We start from the raw sequence: 19,567 nt of genomic DNA on the forward strand, positions 1-19,567 counted from the left end.
AAAAAACCCAAATAAATGCAAAGCTCTTACGATTCTATGGCAGTGCAGAGCCTTGGCATAAACGACACCGCAAAGTGGCAGTTGTGGAGAAAGACCCACTGCTTTGTTTTGGTGAGGGTCTTAGTGATGACATCTTCCGCTTTGGACATCTGGCCGAGGCCCAAAGAAACCATGGTCACCTGGTGCGCGGCTCCTTGAAGCTCTTCTGCAAGTTTTAGGATGATATTGGTGAGGTCGATCCCTGTATCACAATGTGGAGGGACACATATTATTAGAAACGCATTTGATCCCCACCTAACATTGAATCCCCAATCTAACGTTCATCAGTGGCGGTGGCGGCGGTGGCGGTGAAGGCGTTGTGAACACAGGGCAGCCCGGCACCGCCTTCGTCCCTGCCCCTTTGACGCTGACGCGCACTGCAGCATCCGAAATGCTCGGGGAACAGCTTACCTGGGGGGTGAATGAGGATCAGGGGGGTCCTGGCGCTGGATTCTTTATATGCGTCCACCAAGTTAATTCCAGCTGTGTGAAGATATTGTTTTCCCATTTTCTCAGCCACAAACATCTTCACTGAATGCTGTAAGCATTGTGGTCTAAGAATTTTTATCTGAAAAAGAAAACAGAGGAGTGGGGCGGTAGCGCAGCGGGTTAAGCGCACATGGCACAAAGCGCAAGGACCAGCAGAAGGATCCCAGTTCGAGCCCCCGGCTCCCCACCTGCAGGGGAGTCGTTTCACAGGTGGTGAAGCAGGTCTGCAGGGGTCTATCTTTCTCTCCCCCTCTCTGTCTTCCCCTCCTCTCTCCATTTCTCTCTGTCCTATCCAACAAAAACATCAATAACAGCAACAATAAGAACTACAATAATAAAAACAACAAGGGCAACAAAAAGGGAATAAATAAAAAATATTTAAAAAATTAAAAAAAAAACAGAGACAGGGAACTTGAAATTAAAAACAGACAAACAAACAAAAAATCACCCAAGAAGAAATGTTCAACGGGAACACGCACTATAAGGAAGGGGTGCTCCCTAGTTAGCTCGCTGGTCTGAGGCTGGCCGTCCCCCTGGTGTTGGGAAGCCCAGAGGGAGTTCCCATATGGCGGAAACATCCCTCCACTGCTGTGTTCCTGTGGGTCTTTTTTTGACGCTGGGGCCACCCTGTGCCCCTCTCTCTTCAATGCCTGGACTGAGCTCTCATGTACACGTGAAGCCTGAAGCTATTTTTTCCCCAGTTCTGCTAAAAGAGACCCCAGTTCCTTGATTTCTCCTGCTCTGGTGCCCATGCCTCAGGGAAGAAAGCCTCACGGTGGCGGGAGGGTGACGACGCAGAGGAGCGCAGCTGGAAGGGCGCTGGTACTGCCATCCGTAAGAGGCAAACACAGCGATAGTCTCTGTGGGCTAAAGCAAATTGAGGACGTAGCTGAGAGGAAGGGGAGAGGGACTAGAAGATTTTGGAGACACTGTAATGTGTTAACTAGAGGCCCAGAGTCTATTGGAAGTCACTGCAAATTTCAGCAGAGAGAACTTTTTAAAAAATATATATTTATGGGAGTCAGGCTGTAGCGCAGCAGGTTAAGTGCAGGTGGCGCAAAGCACAAGGACCGGCATAAGGATCCCGGTTCGAGCCCCGGCTCCCCACCTGTAGGGGAGTCGCTCCACAGGCGGTGAAGCAGGTCTGCAGGTGTCTGTCTTTCTCTCCCCCTCTGTCTTCCCCTCCTCTCTCCATTTCTCTCTGTCCTATCCAACAACGACAACAACAATAATAACTACAACAATAAAAAAACAACAAGGGCAACAAAAGGAATAAATAAATAAAATAAATATAAAAAAACAAAAAAAAATATATTTACTGGATAGAGACAGCCAGAAATTGAAAGAGAAGGGGAGACAGAGATAAAGAGAGACAGAGAGACACCTGCAGCCCTGCGTCACTACTTGTGGAGCTTCCCCCTGCAGGAGGGGACTGGGGGTTTGAACCTAGGTCCTTGAACATTGTAACATGTGCACTCAACCAGGTGCGCCACCACCTGGCCCTGAACTATTATTATTATTATTATTATTATTTTTATTATTATTATTACCACCACCAGGGTTATTGCTGGGGCTTGGTGCCAGCACTACAAATCCACCGCTCTCAGAGGCCTTTTTTTTTTTTTTTCATTTTTTTCTTATTTTTTTTTTTTATGAGATAGGACAGAAAGAAACTGAGAGGTGAGAGGGAGATAGGAAGAGGGAGAGAAAGAAAGACACCTGCAGACCTGCTTCACTGCTTGTGAAGCGTCTGTCCACCCACCCCCTGCAGATAGTGAGCAGGGGCTTGAATTCTGGTCCTTGCGATTGGTAATATGTGTGCTTAATAGGGTACACCACTACCCAGCCTCCTAAGAACGTTTTAGCCGACAAAATTATACAGATCACTTTTGCTATTTCATTATAGAACAATCATGAATTCTGCCCTGAATATTTTGTTCTTTTCTTTTCTCTTCTCTTTTTTTCCCCTTCCTTCTTTACTTCCTTCCTTCCTTCCTTTCTTTCTTTTTTTCTTTCTTTCTCTCTTTACTTTGGAGAGAGAAAAATTGAGAGGGAAAGAAGAGATAGAGACACCTGCAGCATTGCATCACTTCTCGTGAGGCTTCATCTCTGCAGGTGGGGGATAGGGGGTTGAACCTGGGTCCTTGTGCACTGTAAAATAAATAACCTACTAGGTGCGCCACCTCCTGACCCCTGCCATGACTGATTTCAGTACCAAGACTCTAGCATGTACGACAAAACCCAGACGGTGTTTGTCTACAGATGGACTAGGTCAAACCAGGAGACCCAGCCACTTTGTAAGCAAAAAACCAAATATTGGAAATTTCATATTCAACATAATACATTTAATTCTTAGGTTCAATTTTGTCCTTTTGTGTTGCCCTTTGAGTCTTTACTGTTAATTAAGTGCAGCATAAAAATGGAAACTGGCAAGACACGAGGAATCCAGGACGGAGGAGCAGAGTGCATTCAGTCCAGTCAGTGAACTCAAGTGCTCAGATCGGCCATGCAAAGCCAAGGGCTGGGTGCAGCTCTTGACACCATTACTGCCAGGATTCTGTGTCCTTGTCTGTGACAATCCTTTGCTACCCTCACAATGATAGCTCTCCCCTCGTCAATCAAACATGTATTAAATTTTTCTACGCTTGCAATTTTTAACTTCAGGAGCTTTTATTTTTTCGTTTGAAGAAGTCTACCACAGCACAACTGGTGTACAGCACCGCCTGGGTCCCAGGTGCATGGCAGTAGCTCTGACACCTGTAGCTCCCCAACTCCTCTCGTCTCCATGACTGCCTTCCACCCGCCACCAGTGGACTCCTTTCTTAATTAAAAAAAATTAAAAAAAAAATTTATTTATTCCCTTTTGTTGCCCTTTTTGCTTTATTGTTGTAGTTATTTTTTATATTTATTTATTTTCCCTTTTGTTGTCCTTGTTGCTATTTTTTTAATTTTTGCTGTAGTTATTATTGTTGTTGTTATTGATGTTGTTGTTGGATAGGACAGAGAGAAATGGAGAGAGGAGGGGAAGACAGAGATGGGGAGAGAAAGACAGACACCTGCAGACCTGCTTCACCACCTGTGAAGCAACTTCCCTGTAGGTGGGGAGCCAGGGGCTCGAACTGGGATCCTAACGCTGGCCCTTTGTGCTACCTGTGCTTAACCTGCTGTGCTACAACCCGATTCCCTGTTGTAGTTATCATTGTTGTTGTTACTGATGTCGTCGTTGTTTGTTGTTAAAATTCAGCGGCTCCAGCTGGCCGGGCTAGCTTCACGGGCGGGTAACAGAGACGACCAGAGACATACGGCTGGGCAGGGAAGCTGTATTTCTTTATTCAGGAACAACGATTCATAAACTAAACCAAACTAATCACCAAACAGAACTCTGCTGTCTCTTTCCCCCGCGGCAGCGCCAAGCACTCTCGAACTCTGCCACTCTGCAATTCTCCAACTCGAACTCTGGAACTCTGGCACTCTCTCGGGGTTCCTCGGGGTGGGGCCAAGCGGGCCCGCGAAACTAGCAGGACTGATCCAATTTTCTTGGCGGGGGAGAACTAGAACAACCCAATGTAAAGCATACAACAGTTGTTAGGACAGAGAGAAATGGAGAGAGGAGGGGAAGACAGAGAGGGGGAGAGAAAGACAGACACCTGCAGACCTGCTTCACCGCTTGTGAAGTGACTCCCCTGTAGGTGGGGAGCCGGGGGCTCGAACTGGGATCCTAACGCTGGCCCTTTGTGCCACCTGCGCTTAACCTGCTGTGCTACGACCCAATTCCCTGTTGTAGTTATCATTGTTGTTGTTATTGATGTCATCGTTGTTAGGACAGAGAGAAATGGAGAGAGGAGGGGAAGACAGAGAAGGGGAGAGAAAGACAGACACTGCAGACCTGCTTCACCATCTGTGAAGCGACTCCCTTGCAGGTGGGGAGCCGGGGGCTCAAACCGGGATCTTTGCTCCACGAGTGCTTAACCCGCTGCACTACAGCCCAACTCCCTGGATTTCCTTTAACCATGGTACTAGACTTCTCTTTGTATCTCAACGTACAAACAAGGTAGGCAGATGGTAGTTATCATTCAGGCTCTCAGGAGATCAAACTCAACTGAACTCTTGAATATTCTAGGCTGGCGACAGCATTTTTAAATTGATATATATGGTGTTATTTTTATGATAAATTTTATTATATATACATATACATACACAGTAGAGATAGAAAAATTGGGAGGGGAGGGGGTGCTAGAGAAGGGGGAGAGAAAGAGAGACACTTGCAGCCTCGTTTCACCGCTCATGAAGCTTTGCTCCCTGTAGGTGAGGACTAGGGGGCTTGATCCCAGGCCCCTGAGAATGATAACATGCACACTCTGGCATGTTATCATCATGCCTGGCCCCTGGTAGAGACTTTCTTTTTTTTTTTTTTTTTTATTGTTGTAGTTATTGTTGTTGTCGTTGTTGGATAGGACAGAGAGAAATGGAGAGAGGAGGGGAAGACAGAGAGGAGGAGAGAAAGATAGACACCTGCAGACCTGCTTCACCGCCTGTGAAGCGACTCCCCTGCAGGTGGGGAGCCGGGGTTCGAACCGGGATTCTTATGCCGGTCCTTGTGCTTTGCGCCACCTGCGCTTAACCTGCTGCGCTACAGCCCGACTCCCCTATTTTTTTTTTTTTATGAGACTTTCTAATATAGTTCATCTTATTGCTAAGTCCATAAAATCTTTTGCTACATAAAATTCAAACAACATAAAAGGTACAAACTGAAAATGGAAAGTTTCTTTCCTAGATAGTCACTATTGTTTCTCGAGATTTTTCTAAGCATACGCAGCTATCTTTATGCTTATCTCCTGTTGGCCCATAAATGGGGTGGTGCCACACACTGTCTAGTGTCTGCATGCCAGCTGGTGCAGCTCCGTGCTGTGATGATCACCGCTCATGAAAGGGGCAGCTGTCCATCTGCGTGCATGTGGTTGTCAGGTGAGTATCACAAATTAAAAGAAGTGGATTGTTGAGAAGAAAGAATTCTTTTGTATAAGTAAACGAGGATCCAAATATGATGGCAAGTAGCAAGTGACATCTGATGTCAATGTCAGGAAGTACTAGGGAGCAGTGAAGACTGGCAGGCCAGTGCCCCTGCCCCCTGTCCAGAGGGCAGACACCAGTATTCCTCACTGTCATCTCTCAGGAGCCTGGGTCCTGTATTGCTTGACTCCTTCATTTTCAGCTAAAACATGGAAATCTGGAGTTCTGATGCTAAATCTCTCCATTGGCAAATTTTGACTCAAAGGAAAAACAGCTTAAGACAAAAAAAAAAAAAAAAAAAGAAGAAAGAGAGATAAAGAAAACAGATGTGTGCACCAGTGTTCACAGCAGCATTTTCACCATGGTTAAAAACCAAAATGTTAACATACAAAGCCAAACAAATTGTTGATTAATCATGAACCTAAAGGCTGGAGTAGTGCAGATGAAGAGTTGGGGGGGTGTCTCTGTGTCTCTGTTTTATAGGTAACTAGTAGGTCTACTTTAGTTATATTCCAAAGGGCCTGTGGCCTTTTTTTTTTAGGTTCATGATTAATCAACAATTTGTTTGGCTTTGTATGTTAACTCTCTTTTCAGCCACCAGGTTCCAGATGTTACCATGATGCCAACCAGACTTCCCTGGACAGACGACCCCACCAATGTGTCCTGGAGCTCTGATGCCCCAGAACCCCACCCCACTAGGGAAAGAGAGACAGACTGGGAGTATGAACCAACCTGTCAATGCCCATGTTCAGCGGGGAAGCAATTACAGAAGCCAGACCTTCCACCTTCTGCATCCCACAATGACCTTGGGTCCACACTCCCAGAGGGATAAAGAATAGGAAAGCTGTCAGGGGAGGGGATGGGATACGGAGTTCTGGTGGTGGGAACTGTATAGAGTTATACCCCTCTTATACTATGGTTTTGTCACTGTTTCCTTTTTATAAATGAAAAACAAACAAACAGAAAAAAAAAACCCGCAAAATGTCGAAGGACAAGTGAGCAGGTAAACAGAATGTGGCATCTGTTTGTGTAACAGAACATCAATCGCTTTTAAAAAGTAAGGGTAGATGCATAACATGGATGGCCTTTAGAAACATGATGCCAAGTGAAGTCAGGCCGGCTCAGCACAAAGAGATAAATATTGCACAATTCCACATACAAGAGGTACTGAGAATAGGTAAATTCAGAGCTGGAAACAGAATGGTAGTAGCCGTGGCCTAGTGGGAGGGAGGGATAGGGAAGCATGGCTTTGTGAACACGGGCTCATTTTAAGCCGATGAACAATTTCAGGACAGTGGAAATGACATAGCACTATTAATGGATGTAGTGTTGCTGAATTTTATACTTCAAGAGGGGGAAAGGGGTTATTCTGAAGATAAAATGAAACAATGCACGCTTATCTTGCTCCAGTAAAAATAAAAGTGGCTTACAGAGAATTTTAAAAGTGTCTGAGATCCTAGTTATCTTGAAGATGTTGATTACTTAAAAGGAAGATCTTGATAGGTTAATAAACACCTGCTTCTTCATCTGCACTCTTCCAGCCTTTAGGTCCATGACTGGTCAACAATGTGTTTGGCTTTGTATGTTAACTCTTTTTTCCGCCACCAGGTTCCCAGATGCTAGCAGGATGCCAAACAGACTTCCCTGGACAGAAAACTCCACCAATGTGTCCTGGAGCTCCTCCTCCCCAGAGCCCTTCCCCACTAGGGAAAGAGAGAGACAGGCTGGGAGTATGGATCCACCTGTCAACGCCCATGTTCATCAGGGAAGCAATTACAGAAGCCAGACCTTCCACCTTCTGCATCCCATGATGACCCTGGGTCCATACTCCCAGAGGGTTAAAGAATAGGAAAGCTATCGGGGAGGGGATGGGATAAGAAGGTCTGGTGGTGGGAACTGTGCAAAGTTGTACTCCTCTTATCCTATGGTTTTGTCAATGTTTCCTTTTTATAAATAAAAAAATTAAAAAAAAACCACTTGCTTATAGGTAAGTTGCACTGAAGATGCTGAAAACAAAAACAAAACTGACAGCAAATCAAATATGTCTATAATCCAGATGCGTTTTTTTTTCCCTTTTATTTTGCAATCTCCAAGTACAGTGAATTTCAAAGTGTTGCAAAAATAAAATTTATAAAGTAAAATTTAGGGCCAAAATCAAAGGGAGAACTGTTTGTTATTCAGAATATCACGACTAAGAGGGTAAAGAGAGAGGGCTGGTGTTCAGCACACTGCTTTAGTGCACGGCAGGTTTGATTCCGCCTCTGCTGCATTCAAAGAAGCTTCCACGCTGAGGTAGCACAGTGGATTAAGTGCACATGGCGCAAAGCACAAGGACCGGCGCAAGGATCCCGGTTCGAGCTCCCAGCCTCCACCTGCAGGGAGGGAGCTTCACAGGCGGTGAAGCAGGTCTGCAGGTGTCCATCTTTCTCTCCCCCTCTGTCTTCCTCACCCCTCTCTATTTCTGTTCTATCCAACAACAGTGACACCAATAACAACAACAATAATAAACAAAAAGGAAACAAAAGGAAAAAAAAAGGCCTATAGGAGCAGTGGATTAATAGTGCAGGCACTGAGCCCCAGTTATAAGCCTGGAGGCAAAAAAACCCCCAAAACATAACAAAACGAAAACCCCCACATGTACCTTAAATGCTAGTTTGTAAAAGTGATCTGTTTTGTTTATAAAATTTAAGATTTTTCAATCTTAAATAAAATTTAAGATTTTTAAATAAAAGATTTTAAAATAAAATTTAAATAAGATTTTAAATAAATTTAAATAAGATTTAAAAATAAAATTTAAATAAGATTTTTAAATAAAATTTAAGATTTTTCAATCTTAAAATTTTCAATCTTAAATGTTTATCGCCTGTGACAGGGTGATAAACATTTAGAGTGTCAGTAATTTCTCACGGTATATCTTACCAAAATCAGTCTTTGAAATGGAGTGAGCTTCTCCCAGGGAAAATTTACGGATTCATGAGCTTCTTCAGCTTCTACATGTTCAACTAGATGTAATTTAGAAAAATAAACCAAGATTAACAATTAGGTAGCTGGGATCACTGACATACATAACAATGAAAATGCCCCCCTCTCTCTCTCTTTAAAAACATAGCTGACTTCTTTTAAAGTGAGCTGCACAGAATCTAAACTGTATAGGAGTCCCAAAGGATTTAGACATCATTATCTTGATATCTCAAAAGAGCTTGTTGTTAAAAGTCAATTTCAGTTTTACCATAGTCCTAGTGAAGTAGCTGGTGAACAGTGCATGACAGAGGGTGACTTTAGGGATGGAGAAAAGGGACAAAACGCAGCCTCAACACTTCACAGCCTGCTCCTGCTCCTGCTCACGTCAGGTGTTTCTGATGACTAGCTCTAGAGGTCATGTGTTCTATTTTTTTAATTTTTAAAAATTTACTTATTTTATTTTATTGGACAGAGGGAAATTGAGAGGAAGGGGGGGGAGAGACACCTGCAGCACTGCTACACAACGTGTGAAGCTGCAGGTGGGGACGTTATCAGGGTGGGACTTGAACCCCGGGTCCTTGCATGTGGTGAGCCGCACCAGGTGAGCCGCCACCTGGCCCCTGGTGATTTCTATTTATAATATACCTATAGTTGACATGGGAAGCAAGGTGCAAATGCTAAGAAGCCTTCTTCAGCTCCAACTATTCCAGACACAGCTACCAGTGCTATTTGCCTCGTATTCTAGGCTTTTTCCTCAATGTCTAATTTCAAAAGCAATTTACGTAACAGAAACAACTTTAAAATTTAAGCTAAAAATGGCTTTTGATTTTTCAAGTGAACATCTATTTATTGAAAAAAATTGATTGACTGGGAGTTATTTGCACAATAAAAATCTCTTCACTTTACACAAAGGATCAGTAAAGTATTCCTTTAGATAAAAAGCAAGGATTCATCTTTTAGAATTCTAAGTAATGGATCCAAGATAGATTAGTGACAAATGAAATGAAATAGAACAATAACTCAGAGAGAGAACTCTAGGAGGGGAAGGGAACTTAAAAAAAAAAAATATATATATATATATATATTTTCCCCCTTTTGTTGCCCGTGTTGTTTATCATCGCTGTTGTCTTAATTATTGTTGTTAGATAGAACAGAGAGAAATGGAGAGAGGAGGGGAAGACAGAGAGGGGGAGAGAAAGATAGACACCTGCAGACCTGCTTCACCGCCTGTGAAGCGACTCGCCTGCAGGTGGGGAGCCGGGGGCTCGATCCGGGATCCTTTGTGCCACGTGAGCTTAACCCGCTGTGCTACCGCCTGGCTCCCAGGAGGGAACTTTTAAATCAGAACTAGAGGTCAAGAAGCTATAAAAAACAAGTCATAATTTTCTGGAAACACACTTAAACATATGCATGGTACAGATACTATGAACAAATCCAATGACAGATTTTGTAGAAATTTTAAGTAGATTTTAAGTAGAAAACTACTTAAATTAACAGGCTAATGTCTTTAACAAGACAGAAAGCTATTTATTACACTAATAGAGTTCTTACAAATGGATAAAAAGTGGTCAACAAAAGGTTGGGTCCAACCCCTGTGGAGAGCAGTCAACCCTCAGAAGGCTAGAAGTGGACCTATCTTGTGACCCTGCAATTCCTCTTCTGGGGATAGATCCTAAGGAACCCAACACAACTATCCAAAAAAATCTGTGTACACCTATGTTCATAGTAGTATAATTTTTAATAGCCAAAACCTGGAAGCAACCCATATGTCCAACAACAGATGAGTGGCTGAGTAAGCTGTGGTATATATACACAATGGAATACTACTCAGCTATTTAAAATGAAGAATTTGGGGCCGGGTGGTGGTGCACCTGGTTGAGCACACATGTTACAGTGCACAAGGACCCAGGTTCAAGTCCCTGGTCCCCACCTGCAGGAGGAAGCTTCAGGAATAGTGAAGTTCAGCTGCCAGGTGTCTGTCTCATTCCCTCTCTGTTTCCTCCCTTCCTAAATTCCCTGTCTCTATCCAATAAAAATTTAAACAATCAAACAAAAAAAGACTTGGCAGCAACTATCAAAAATAATAAGAATAACATGTCTGACCGGTTAATTCGGTTTCTTTTTGTCTTACAGTTTATTCTTGTAAGCACAGGAAACCTGTAAAGACAGCCACCTATCCCATAATATAATTGTGTAGTATAGCAAAAACCTAGAAAAAAATATATGGAATGTGTGGATGGAAACAGATTTTTATCCTGAGGCAAGAGATGAGGGTGGGTGTGGGAGAGAAAGGTGAGGAGGAGAGCTCACAATAGAAAAGAAAGGGTTAGGGTTAGGGTTAGGGTTAGGGTTAGGGTAGTCTTAAAACTCTGCCACACAAAGCAATACTTGAGGAAATACTTGAGCCTGTTACATAAAACATATACTTTCTACACTGAAGTCTATCGCACAACTACTGTGGTATTGGGTAGGGTTCTAGCATAATGGTTATACAAACAGACTCTCCTGCCTGAGGCTCTGAGTTCCCAGGTTGAATCCCCACACTCCCACCACAAGCCTGGACTGGGCAGTGCTCTGGTAATAAGAAAAAGAAAAAAAGTACAGAACTACTGTGGTGTTTATTTCATTACTGTTTGAAGTCTTTCTTCTTGGCAAATTTTCTCACAAAACACCCCCCCCCCAAATAATAATAATCACCACTTCACAAGACTGTTGTTAAGGCTACGGCTCACAGCAATATGCTCCTTCCTTCAAAGTCTGCATAAGATGCTGGACTACTTCAGGCCGTTGATAATCTACACACGCCGAACACGCGGAATGAAACTTGATGAAAACACTGATTGCTTTCTTACTTTGTTCTCGTGTTACTTTGCCCTCCTCCGAGGAAGCTTTTTCTGAAGAGAAGGGTGTGTTCATCAGAGAATAAACATCCATGCTGCTATTAAAGGCGCTCCACTGGGACTTGTTTGATGAAAGGGATTTGCATAAAAGGGAAAATGGCTCAAGCTCTGTGCTGACATACTGACACTGCTTCCAGCTGGAGTCTGATAACCACGGAAGGTGTACACCTAGACAGATTTCATAAATACCTAGAAGAAAAGGGGCAACGAGCCACACGAAAGAGGCGTGTCTGTTTAGTTATTCACTGCAAAGAAGACACTTGAGTGAATATTTGCTGTTGATGAAAAACTCATGTTATAGGGGCCGGGCGGTAGCTTAAACGCACATAGTGCGAAGGACCTATGCAAGGATCCTGGTTTGAGCTCCGCCTCCCACAGCCCCATCACAAGTGGTGAAGCAGGTCTGCAGGTGACTTTACCACTCGTAAAGCTCTCCCCCTGCAGGTGGGGACCAGGGGGTTGAATCTGGGTCCTTCTGTGCGCTTAACCAGCTGCACCACCACCTAGACCCCAGGGGAACTATTTTTTTTTTTTTTAAAAAAACCCAATCTAGAACAATGATTTTTACTTACTATTGAGCCTACAGTGATGTTTTGCATTTCTATCGATTGTTAATATGTCAGAATATAAGAAGATATTCCATTCCTTGTCTGGTAGAAACCCAATTTCATCCTGCGTTAACTTTTCATTAATGCTATTTTGCATGATTTTAGTGCAAAGCCGAAAGGAGAAGCAAAGTTTATGTTCATTGAATAAAGCCAGAGAGACCACCTGTAAGGAAACTGTAACTGTGATACCAACTTACATTAAGTAAATGTGCAAAATTCATGTCAGAGAATGTCTCACCTTAAAAACATTCTCTGTCAACACATTGATGGTATTTTTAAGATGCCTTTCGAAAAGGCTTTCCTCACTTTGTAACCTAGACACTTTGACCAGATCGGTAATTTTACGAACTTTTTTCAGAGGTACTTTCTTCCACTTTACATTTTCTTCTTCTTTTTTTTCTCCCTCTGCTTCTTCTTCTTCTTCTTCTTCTGCTTTTCCTTCTTCCTTGCCTTTGGAAACTACTGATGAAACAAATATCTGACGAAACCAGTCCAGGGAGAACTGATACATGTAGCTGACGTGCACAAGATCAGCCAGCACTAAGTAAAGCAGGGCGCCCCGAGCAGCAACGGGGTGGTAGCTGTCCCGGATTTTTTTAATCTCATCTTTTGCTTTTTCTGTTTCACTAATTTGCTCTGAAACTTCATTCAACATCAATTTGGATTTTCTCAAGTTATCTACAATTTCCTCATCGTCTAGTATGCATCCTGAGGACAAACAAAAGAGAATCTAAATAAAAACCGCTTATATCGGCAGTCTCCTCACTTTGCCTGCTAAGAGCTCTTGCAGTTGACTTTTTCTTGGTTTTAGTTTGTAGATGTTGAATGAAGATGAATCACACTTTTTAAAAAAAAATTTGATGACTAATACACACACACCCCCCTTTCAGTTCTTTCGTGTTTTCTTGCTACTATTTTAGTCTTTGTGGATTTAAAAAAAAAAAACATAGACAGCTATGTTATAAGGAATACATTATAATTGTGACCCACTATACACATACACATGAAAATAAAACCCCCAGAAATTAATCCATTATTTCACAAAATGCACTGAAATTTTGATATATTCTGTTTTACTAAATTAAGTTGATAATGAGCAGTGAAATATGTTCTTGGTCCACTAATAGACTGCCAGCCATTAAAAAACGTTATAGGAAAAGATAATACTTTTCTCTCTTTCAAATATTTAAGGCAGGTTTAATATTCAAGGTTGTGAGCCCTTTCTTTTGTAGGCAAACACTCCCATTTCCCTCAAGTGACTTTTGAAAAATAGTAAGATCTCTACGCCATTCAGCACCATCGATGCTTATGTCTTCACACACTTTCGCTTGAAAACAGTCCTATTCAACTGTAGCATGTAGAACCAAACATAGCCTGACATTATGATTGCAAAGGAATTACTATAGTCTATGAAATGAAATTAAAATGATTTTGCTAAAACCTAGGGTGGGGGAAAGGGAGAACAAATATATATGGAATCAAGGAATCTTTTTTTTTTTTTTTTGCCTCCAGGGTTTTCACTGGGGCTCGGTGCCTGTACTATGAATCCACTGCTCCTGGAGGCTATTTTTTCCCTTTTGTTGCCCTTGTTGTTTATAGTTGCTGTTATTATTATTGTTGTTATTGCTGTCATTGTTGTTGGATAGGACAGAGAGAAATGGAGAGAGGAGGGGAAGACAGAGAGGGGGAGAGAAAGACAGACACCTGCAGACCTGCTTCACCGCCTGTGAAGTGACTTCCCTTGCAGGTGGAGAGCCGGGGGCTCGAACTGGGATCCTTACACTGGTCCTTGCACTTTGTGCCACATGCTCTTAACCTGCTGTGCTACCACCCACTCTCCTCAAGGAATTGTTTAAGGTAGATTTTAAAAATAAATTTTTATTAAAAAGTACAAATTTTTTATTTCAAGATTCCAGTGCAAGAAACAAGTGGCATGAAAGCATACATTCAAAGGGACCTAGCTTTAGATGCTTGTCACTTAAATTACTAGGAGTTTTAGTGAGCTTAGGTTTGGATTTATTCTGTTTAGAACTCTTAGAGCTTCTTGGATCTGGTTGTCTATTTCCTTAAGTTTTAGAAAATCCTCAACTATTATCTCTTCAAATAAGAATATTCTCTCAGGGAGTCGGGTGGTAGCACGTCGGGTTAAGCACAGGTGGTGCAAAGCGCAAGGACCCGCGTAAGGATCCCGGTTCCCAGGCTCTGGCTCCCTCTTTTCCTTCTGGTACCTCTATGATACAAATTTTGGTCTTCTGGATGCTGACCCATAACTGCTACTTCATTGTCTTTATTAATTTATTCATTCATTTATTTATTTGGTCTCCTTCCTTCCACCTCTCTATTTTTCTGAGTTTTCTTGATGGTTCCTCTACCCTACACCTCTACTCTCCAGCTCACCACTTTGCCCTTTGGTTGCTCAATTTTTCTTTTACTGAACTTCTTATTTCAGTGTATCTTCTTAGGACTACAGTTTTAATGTCTTCTTTATGAAGGTAACATCGGCCTGTTGAATTCGGAATTTTCTTTCAGTTTGTCTAGACTGTTTTCCTATGTCTTCTTATTGTATTTGATGGTCCATGAGACCTGGGCCCAGGGATGTTTCTGAACCAAGTGGCAACCAGAAACTGTGGGTTGTGAGTATGCAACAGTCACCAAGCGGTTATGGGTGGAAGTTCAGGTCTGATGTATAGTTCGGGCCTCAGTCTAGTTCCTGACAGAACTATGTCATATAAGGCACAAATTTTGGCATGAAATAAACCTTTTAATCTCCAAAAATCTGCTTCCAGGGCCTGCTTCACAATTTACATTGATTATATAGTGGCAAACCTTTGATGGTATCATGAGAAGCAGTAAAAAAACAGAATGCAAAAATTCACAAAAAAACCTTAACTTACAGATGAAGTGATTCATCTGAAGCAGTTATTTGTGGACTGGAGTCCTCTCTATAATATGACCCTTGTAATTTTTATTCTATTCCTCATGAAGGTGTATAAAGGTTTCCTAATATGATTAAAAACCATCACTTACCCAGCGTATTCTGCAGCAAAGTTAGTATTTTTTCCTCCAGCTCTATAAAAGTCACAGTGTCAAGGAAAATGTTCTCCAATAACTGGAGAAGTTGGTTTCCTAGTTGAGGAATTTCATGAATTAATACAGTAGATAAGAGTTGTTCTTGCAGATCTTGGAACGCTATGGTGAAGTTGATAATAGTAACAAAATTATAGATGATCAGAGGAAACTGAAGGTTGTCTAGTTCTGTAGACATGTATAACCTAAAACACGAGAAAAGACACCAGTTAGTTGAGGGATATTCTACTGAGAGACAAAAGAAACTAATTTAATAACGGGGGACATTTCTACTGGAAGTCAACAACGTAATTTCTAGTGTTTATTTAGTCATTTACACAATAAGTAACTTTCAGAAATGTACAATGAAATCATGCCCTGTGATTGTTGGCTTAAGCACAAAGACAGAATAAACAAGAGCTGGAGTTCTGACTGCCCCCCATGACTGGCAACTACAAGGTGTTTACACTAAGTGAGCAAGGAGCTAATGAAGGCATTCACAATGTGGACAAATTCTTTTTCTAAAAGCTTCACTTGAGCTGCTATGTTGAGAATCATCTGGGGAGGGAAGGGGGCAAGCCAGAAGACTGGTTAAAATGTGGGCAGCCAACAGTTTGCTCTGCATTATATCTTAACTCTTTTTTAGCCAACAGGTTCCAGATGCTAACATGATGCCAACCCGACTTCCTTGGACAGAAGACCCCACGATGTGTCCTGGAACCGTGCTTCCCCAGAGCCCTGCCCCACCAGGGAAAGAGAGAAACAGGCTGGGAGTATGGGTCGACCTGTCAACACCCATGTTCAGTGGAGAAGCAATTACAGAAGCCGGACCTTCCACATTCTACACCCCATAATGACCCTGGGTCCACACTCCCAGAGGGTTAAAGAATAGGAAAGTTATCAGGGGAGGGAATTGGAAATGGAGACCTGGGGGTGGGCAATGTGTGGAAATGTACCCTTCCTACCCTATGGTCTTGTCAATGTTTCCATTTTATAAATAAAAAAATAATTTTAAAAAATGTGGGAAGTGATAGTGGCTACGAGGAAGGTGAGAGCACCGCATTCTGGTTGTTCCTCACAGAAAACCCATCAAATAGGGACAATTCCTTGTTCTGTTTCATAGAGGGTGAAGTTAGACTAAGGAAGATGCTCCTGTCACAAGGCCAGAGGGTGTCAGAGTCGGGATCTCGTGTCCAGAAGCTTCTCAAGACTAAAATCCAGAGCCTCCTGTATGATTTGTGCTAGAAAATGTAGACCTTTGACTCAGTTTAACTGTAAGACATTACCTAAATCTGGGGTTGTATTCAATCTCAGAATCCTCAACTTTCAAGAAATATTGTCCTCTTTTCTGATAGATATCTTTCTTTAAAATTGCCTTTAAGATTGGAGCTAATGTGTCAGGGACATTCTGGAAAAAAACAACCCAACAGATATAAATTAAAAAAAAAATCTTATAATCAATAAAGCAGTTGAAATAGTAGAGCATTAAAAAATGGAAACTTGTTAATAACTGGATACCACTGGGAGACAGATGTGAAAGAACTGACCACTGAAAACCTCCTCTCTCCTCCACCCTCTATCTAGTCTATCATCTTCATTTACTTACAAAGTGTCTTCCCTCTGGCAACGTAACCTATACTTACGGCTCTTAGTCTTCGTTGTTTTTTTTTTTAAACTATTTTGTCTATTTTAAAACATTTAATCAATTAATTTATTTTAATGAGAGAGGCAGAGAGAGACCAGAGCACTGCTCAGCTCTGGCTTATGATTTGCTGTAGGGGACTGAACCTGGGACCTTGGAGCCTCAGGCATGGGAGTCTCTTTGCATGACCATTATGCTGTCTCCCCAGGTCCACTGTTGTTGTTTTTTTTTTTATGATTTTATTTATTATTTTTTGATAGTGGCTTTCACCTTTCCAGGCTTTTTTCAGATAGAAAGACAAAGACAGAGGGAAGGACACCACAGCACCAGAACGTCTTAGTTCATTCAGGGGGCCAGGCTTGAACCTCTAGGTTGTGTGCATGACAAAGTAGGGCACTATCCAAGTGAGACATCTTGCTGGCCCTCTCTATTTTATTTTTTTACTTTTCAGTGTGTGTGTGTGTGTAGGGGGGGAAGAAACAGTAAAGCACTGCTACTATTCATGGTATTCATTATTATCATTATTATTTTCACCAGACACCTTTTTGTTGTTGTTGGTCTTATGTGGTACTGAGGGTTAAATCCAGGGCTTCATATATGCAAGGTATATACTGTTCCATTAAGACACCCCCTAGCTCCTCTTATTTACAAACGAACAAAAAAACAGGTTTATAGGAGTGTAATCCACATGCTGTAAAATCTACCCTTTGGAAATATTCATATTATTTACTAATGAGAAACGGGGGGGAGGAGAGCAAGAACCAGAGCATCATGCTGGCATATGTGTTGCTGGGGTCAAACTCAGGACCTTGTGCTTGAAAGGTCAGACTTCTACCCACTGAAACAACCTCATCTATTTTTTTTTTTAAGATTTTTAAAAATTTATTTATAAGAAAGATAGGACGAGAGAGAAAGAACCAGACATCACTCTGGCACATGTGCTGTCGGGGATCAAACTCAGGACCTCAGGCTTGAGAGTCCAAAGCCTTATCACTGCACCACCTCCCAGATCACCAGCCTCATCTATTTCTATTTTAATGAGAGGTACAGAGAGAAAGACACAGAGAGAAGCACCAGAGCCCTGCTCATTTCTGGATGATGGTGGTGCCGGGGATTGAACCTGGGATTTAAGAGGCTCAAGCAGGAGAGTCTTTTGCAGAACCATTATGTTGTCTCCCCAGCCCCAAGCTCTTAGTCTTTATGTTCAGCGCAAACAATACAGATGCGGGCACAGTATACAGGGATTAGGCCCTTTTGTCCAAATACCTGTAAGAAGATAGTTCCTCCTGTTTTCACTGCATTTTCAAGTTTTTTTGCATAATTACTGTCATGAATGGAGAGCTCCTGCAGCCGGGAACCTTCCATCTGATGGATCCAACTGTGTGCCTGCTTATGCGGGTCAAGCATCAGCGGCCACTTCAGACAGTTCTTGACTAAGATGGCGTTCTCTGCCGAATACTCACCGAGGGGCAGTCCCTGGTGATGCCAATGGTGGAGCTGAAATGCAACCGTGAGTGCCTTTCAGAAAGTGCTTAGTTTGTCTCTCTCCTCTCTCTCTATTATCTCTATCTATTTATTGGATAGAGACAGATTGAGAAGGAAGGGAGTGATAGAGAGGGAGAGAGGGGGATGGGTGGTGGCACATGGGGTTAAATGCACATAGTATGGCCCATACAAGGATCCCGGTTCGAGCTCCTGTGCTAGGCTAGCTTCGTGGGCAGAGACAGACGACCCAGGGACTCATGGCTGAGCTGTACACAGTATCCTCTTTATTCATGAGGAACGCAGCACAATCAAAACCAAGCTATGCTAAAACTAAGCTAAACTGAAAACTCACAAACCTGTCCTTATATATACTTGCCAAGTAGGGTGTAAACAGGATGTGATGTAGAGAGGGTGGAGCGAAAAGAGAGTGGTGGAAAATCAGGGTGTGACAAGGAGAGGGGGCGGAGTAGGCGAGAATTCTACCACAGAACCACCAATACCCTGGAGGGAGGGTGGTGCTTAGTTAGTGACTTATGTAAATAGACCACAGCTTTGAGTGGGATCAAACCAATGCCATACAGGCATGCTGGTGCTTAGTTAAGCAGGATTAGAGACAGAAGCCGGGGGAGCTGGCATACTATCCAACACTCCTGTCTCCCCACCTGGAAGGGAGGTTGCTTCACAAATGGTGCAGCAGGTCTGCAGGCCTCTCTCTCTCTTGCTCTCTGTCTTCTCCTCCTCTCAATTTCTCTCTCTGTCCTATCAAAAAAAAAAAATGTCTATAGGAGCAGTGAATTCATAGTGTAGGCACCAAGCCCCAGCGATAACCCTGGAGGGAAGAGAGAGAGACAGAGAGACAGACAGAGAGACAGACAGAGAGACCTGCAGCACTGCTTCATCACTCGAAAAGCTTTCCCCCTGCTGGTGGGAACTGGGGGAACTAGGATCCTTGCACATTGTAGCACGTGCACTCAACCAGGTGCACTACTGCCCTGCACCCTTTGTTTTCTTAATAACCTTAAAGACACTGGTGCCTTTGGAAAAAAAAATCAAAATTATCATTAAAAGATCCAAGGGATAATTTAAAATAAGTAGGGTATGAAAACTGGAGTAATCACACACTACATTATGCCTTTCTGTTTATCTGTAAGGATATTTAGAACACACAGCCCAGGACGGGGGTAGATAGCATCATGGTTATGCAGAGACTCTCATGCCTGAGGCTCCAAAGTCCCAGGTTCAATTGCCCCACACCACCATAAACCAGAGCTGAGCAGTGCTCTAATAAAAAAGAAGAAGGAGGAGGAGGAAGAGGAGGAGGAGGAGGAGGAGAAGGGGAAGGGGAAGGGGAAGGGGAGGGGGAGGGG

The 19,567-nt window shown here is 42.7% G+C and overlaps 1 protein-coding gene across 5 annotated transcripts in view; it reads right to left on the bottom strand.

Moving 5' to 3' along the window:
• Window positions 1-19,567, bottom strand: part of DNAH14 (dynein axonemal heavy chain 14) — a 283,313-nt gene that overhangs the window by 62,691 nt on the left and 201,055 nt on the right. For all 5 annotated transcript variants that reach the window (XM_060192438.1, XM_060192437.1, XM_060192440.1 and 2 more), the window contains 9 exons: window positions 17,982-18,212; window positions 16,360-16,481; window positions 15,035-15,279; window positions 12,246-12,715; window positions 11,972-12,170; window positions 11,352-11,588; window positions 8,458-8,540; window positions 451-607; window positions 31-241 (listed from right to left, as the gene is read on the bottom strand). In XM_060192438.1, the coding sequence (XP_060048421.1) occupies window positions 31-241; window positions 451-607; window positions 8,458-8,540; window positions 11,352-11,588; window positions 11,972-12,170; window positions 12,246-12,715; window positions 15,035-15,279; window positions 16,360-16,481; window positions 17,982-18,212 (1,955 nt within the window). The remainder of the gene's footprint in view (window positions 1-30; window positions 242-450; window positions 608-8,457; window positions 8,541-11,351; window positions 11,589-11,971; window positions 12,171-12,245; window positions 12,716-15,034; window positions 15,280-16,359; window positions 16,482-17,981; window positions 18,213-19,567) is intronic.

Source organism: Erinaceus europaeus, chromosome 6, assembly GCF_950295315.1.
Source record: "Erinaceus europaeus chromosome 6, mEriEur2.1, whole genome shotgun sequence".
In the NCBI taxonomy this organism is placed as follows: domain Eukaryota; kingdom Metazoa; phylum Chordata; class Mammalia; order Eulipotyphla; family Erinaceidae; genus Erinaceus; species Erinaceus europaeus.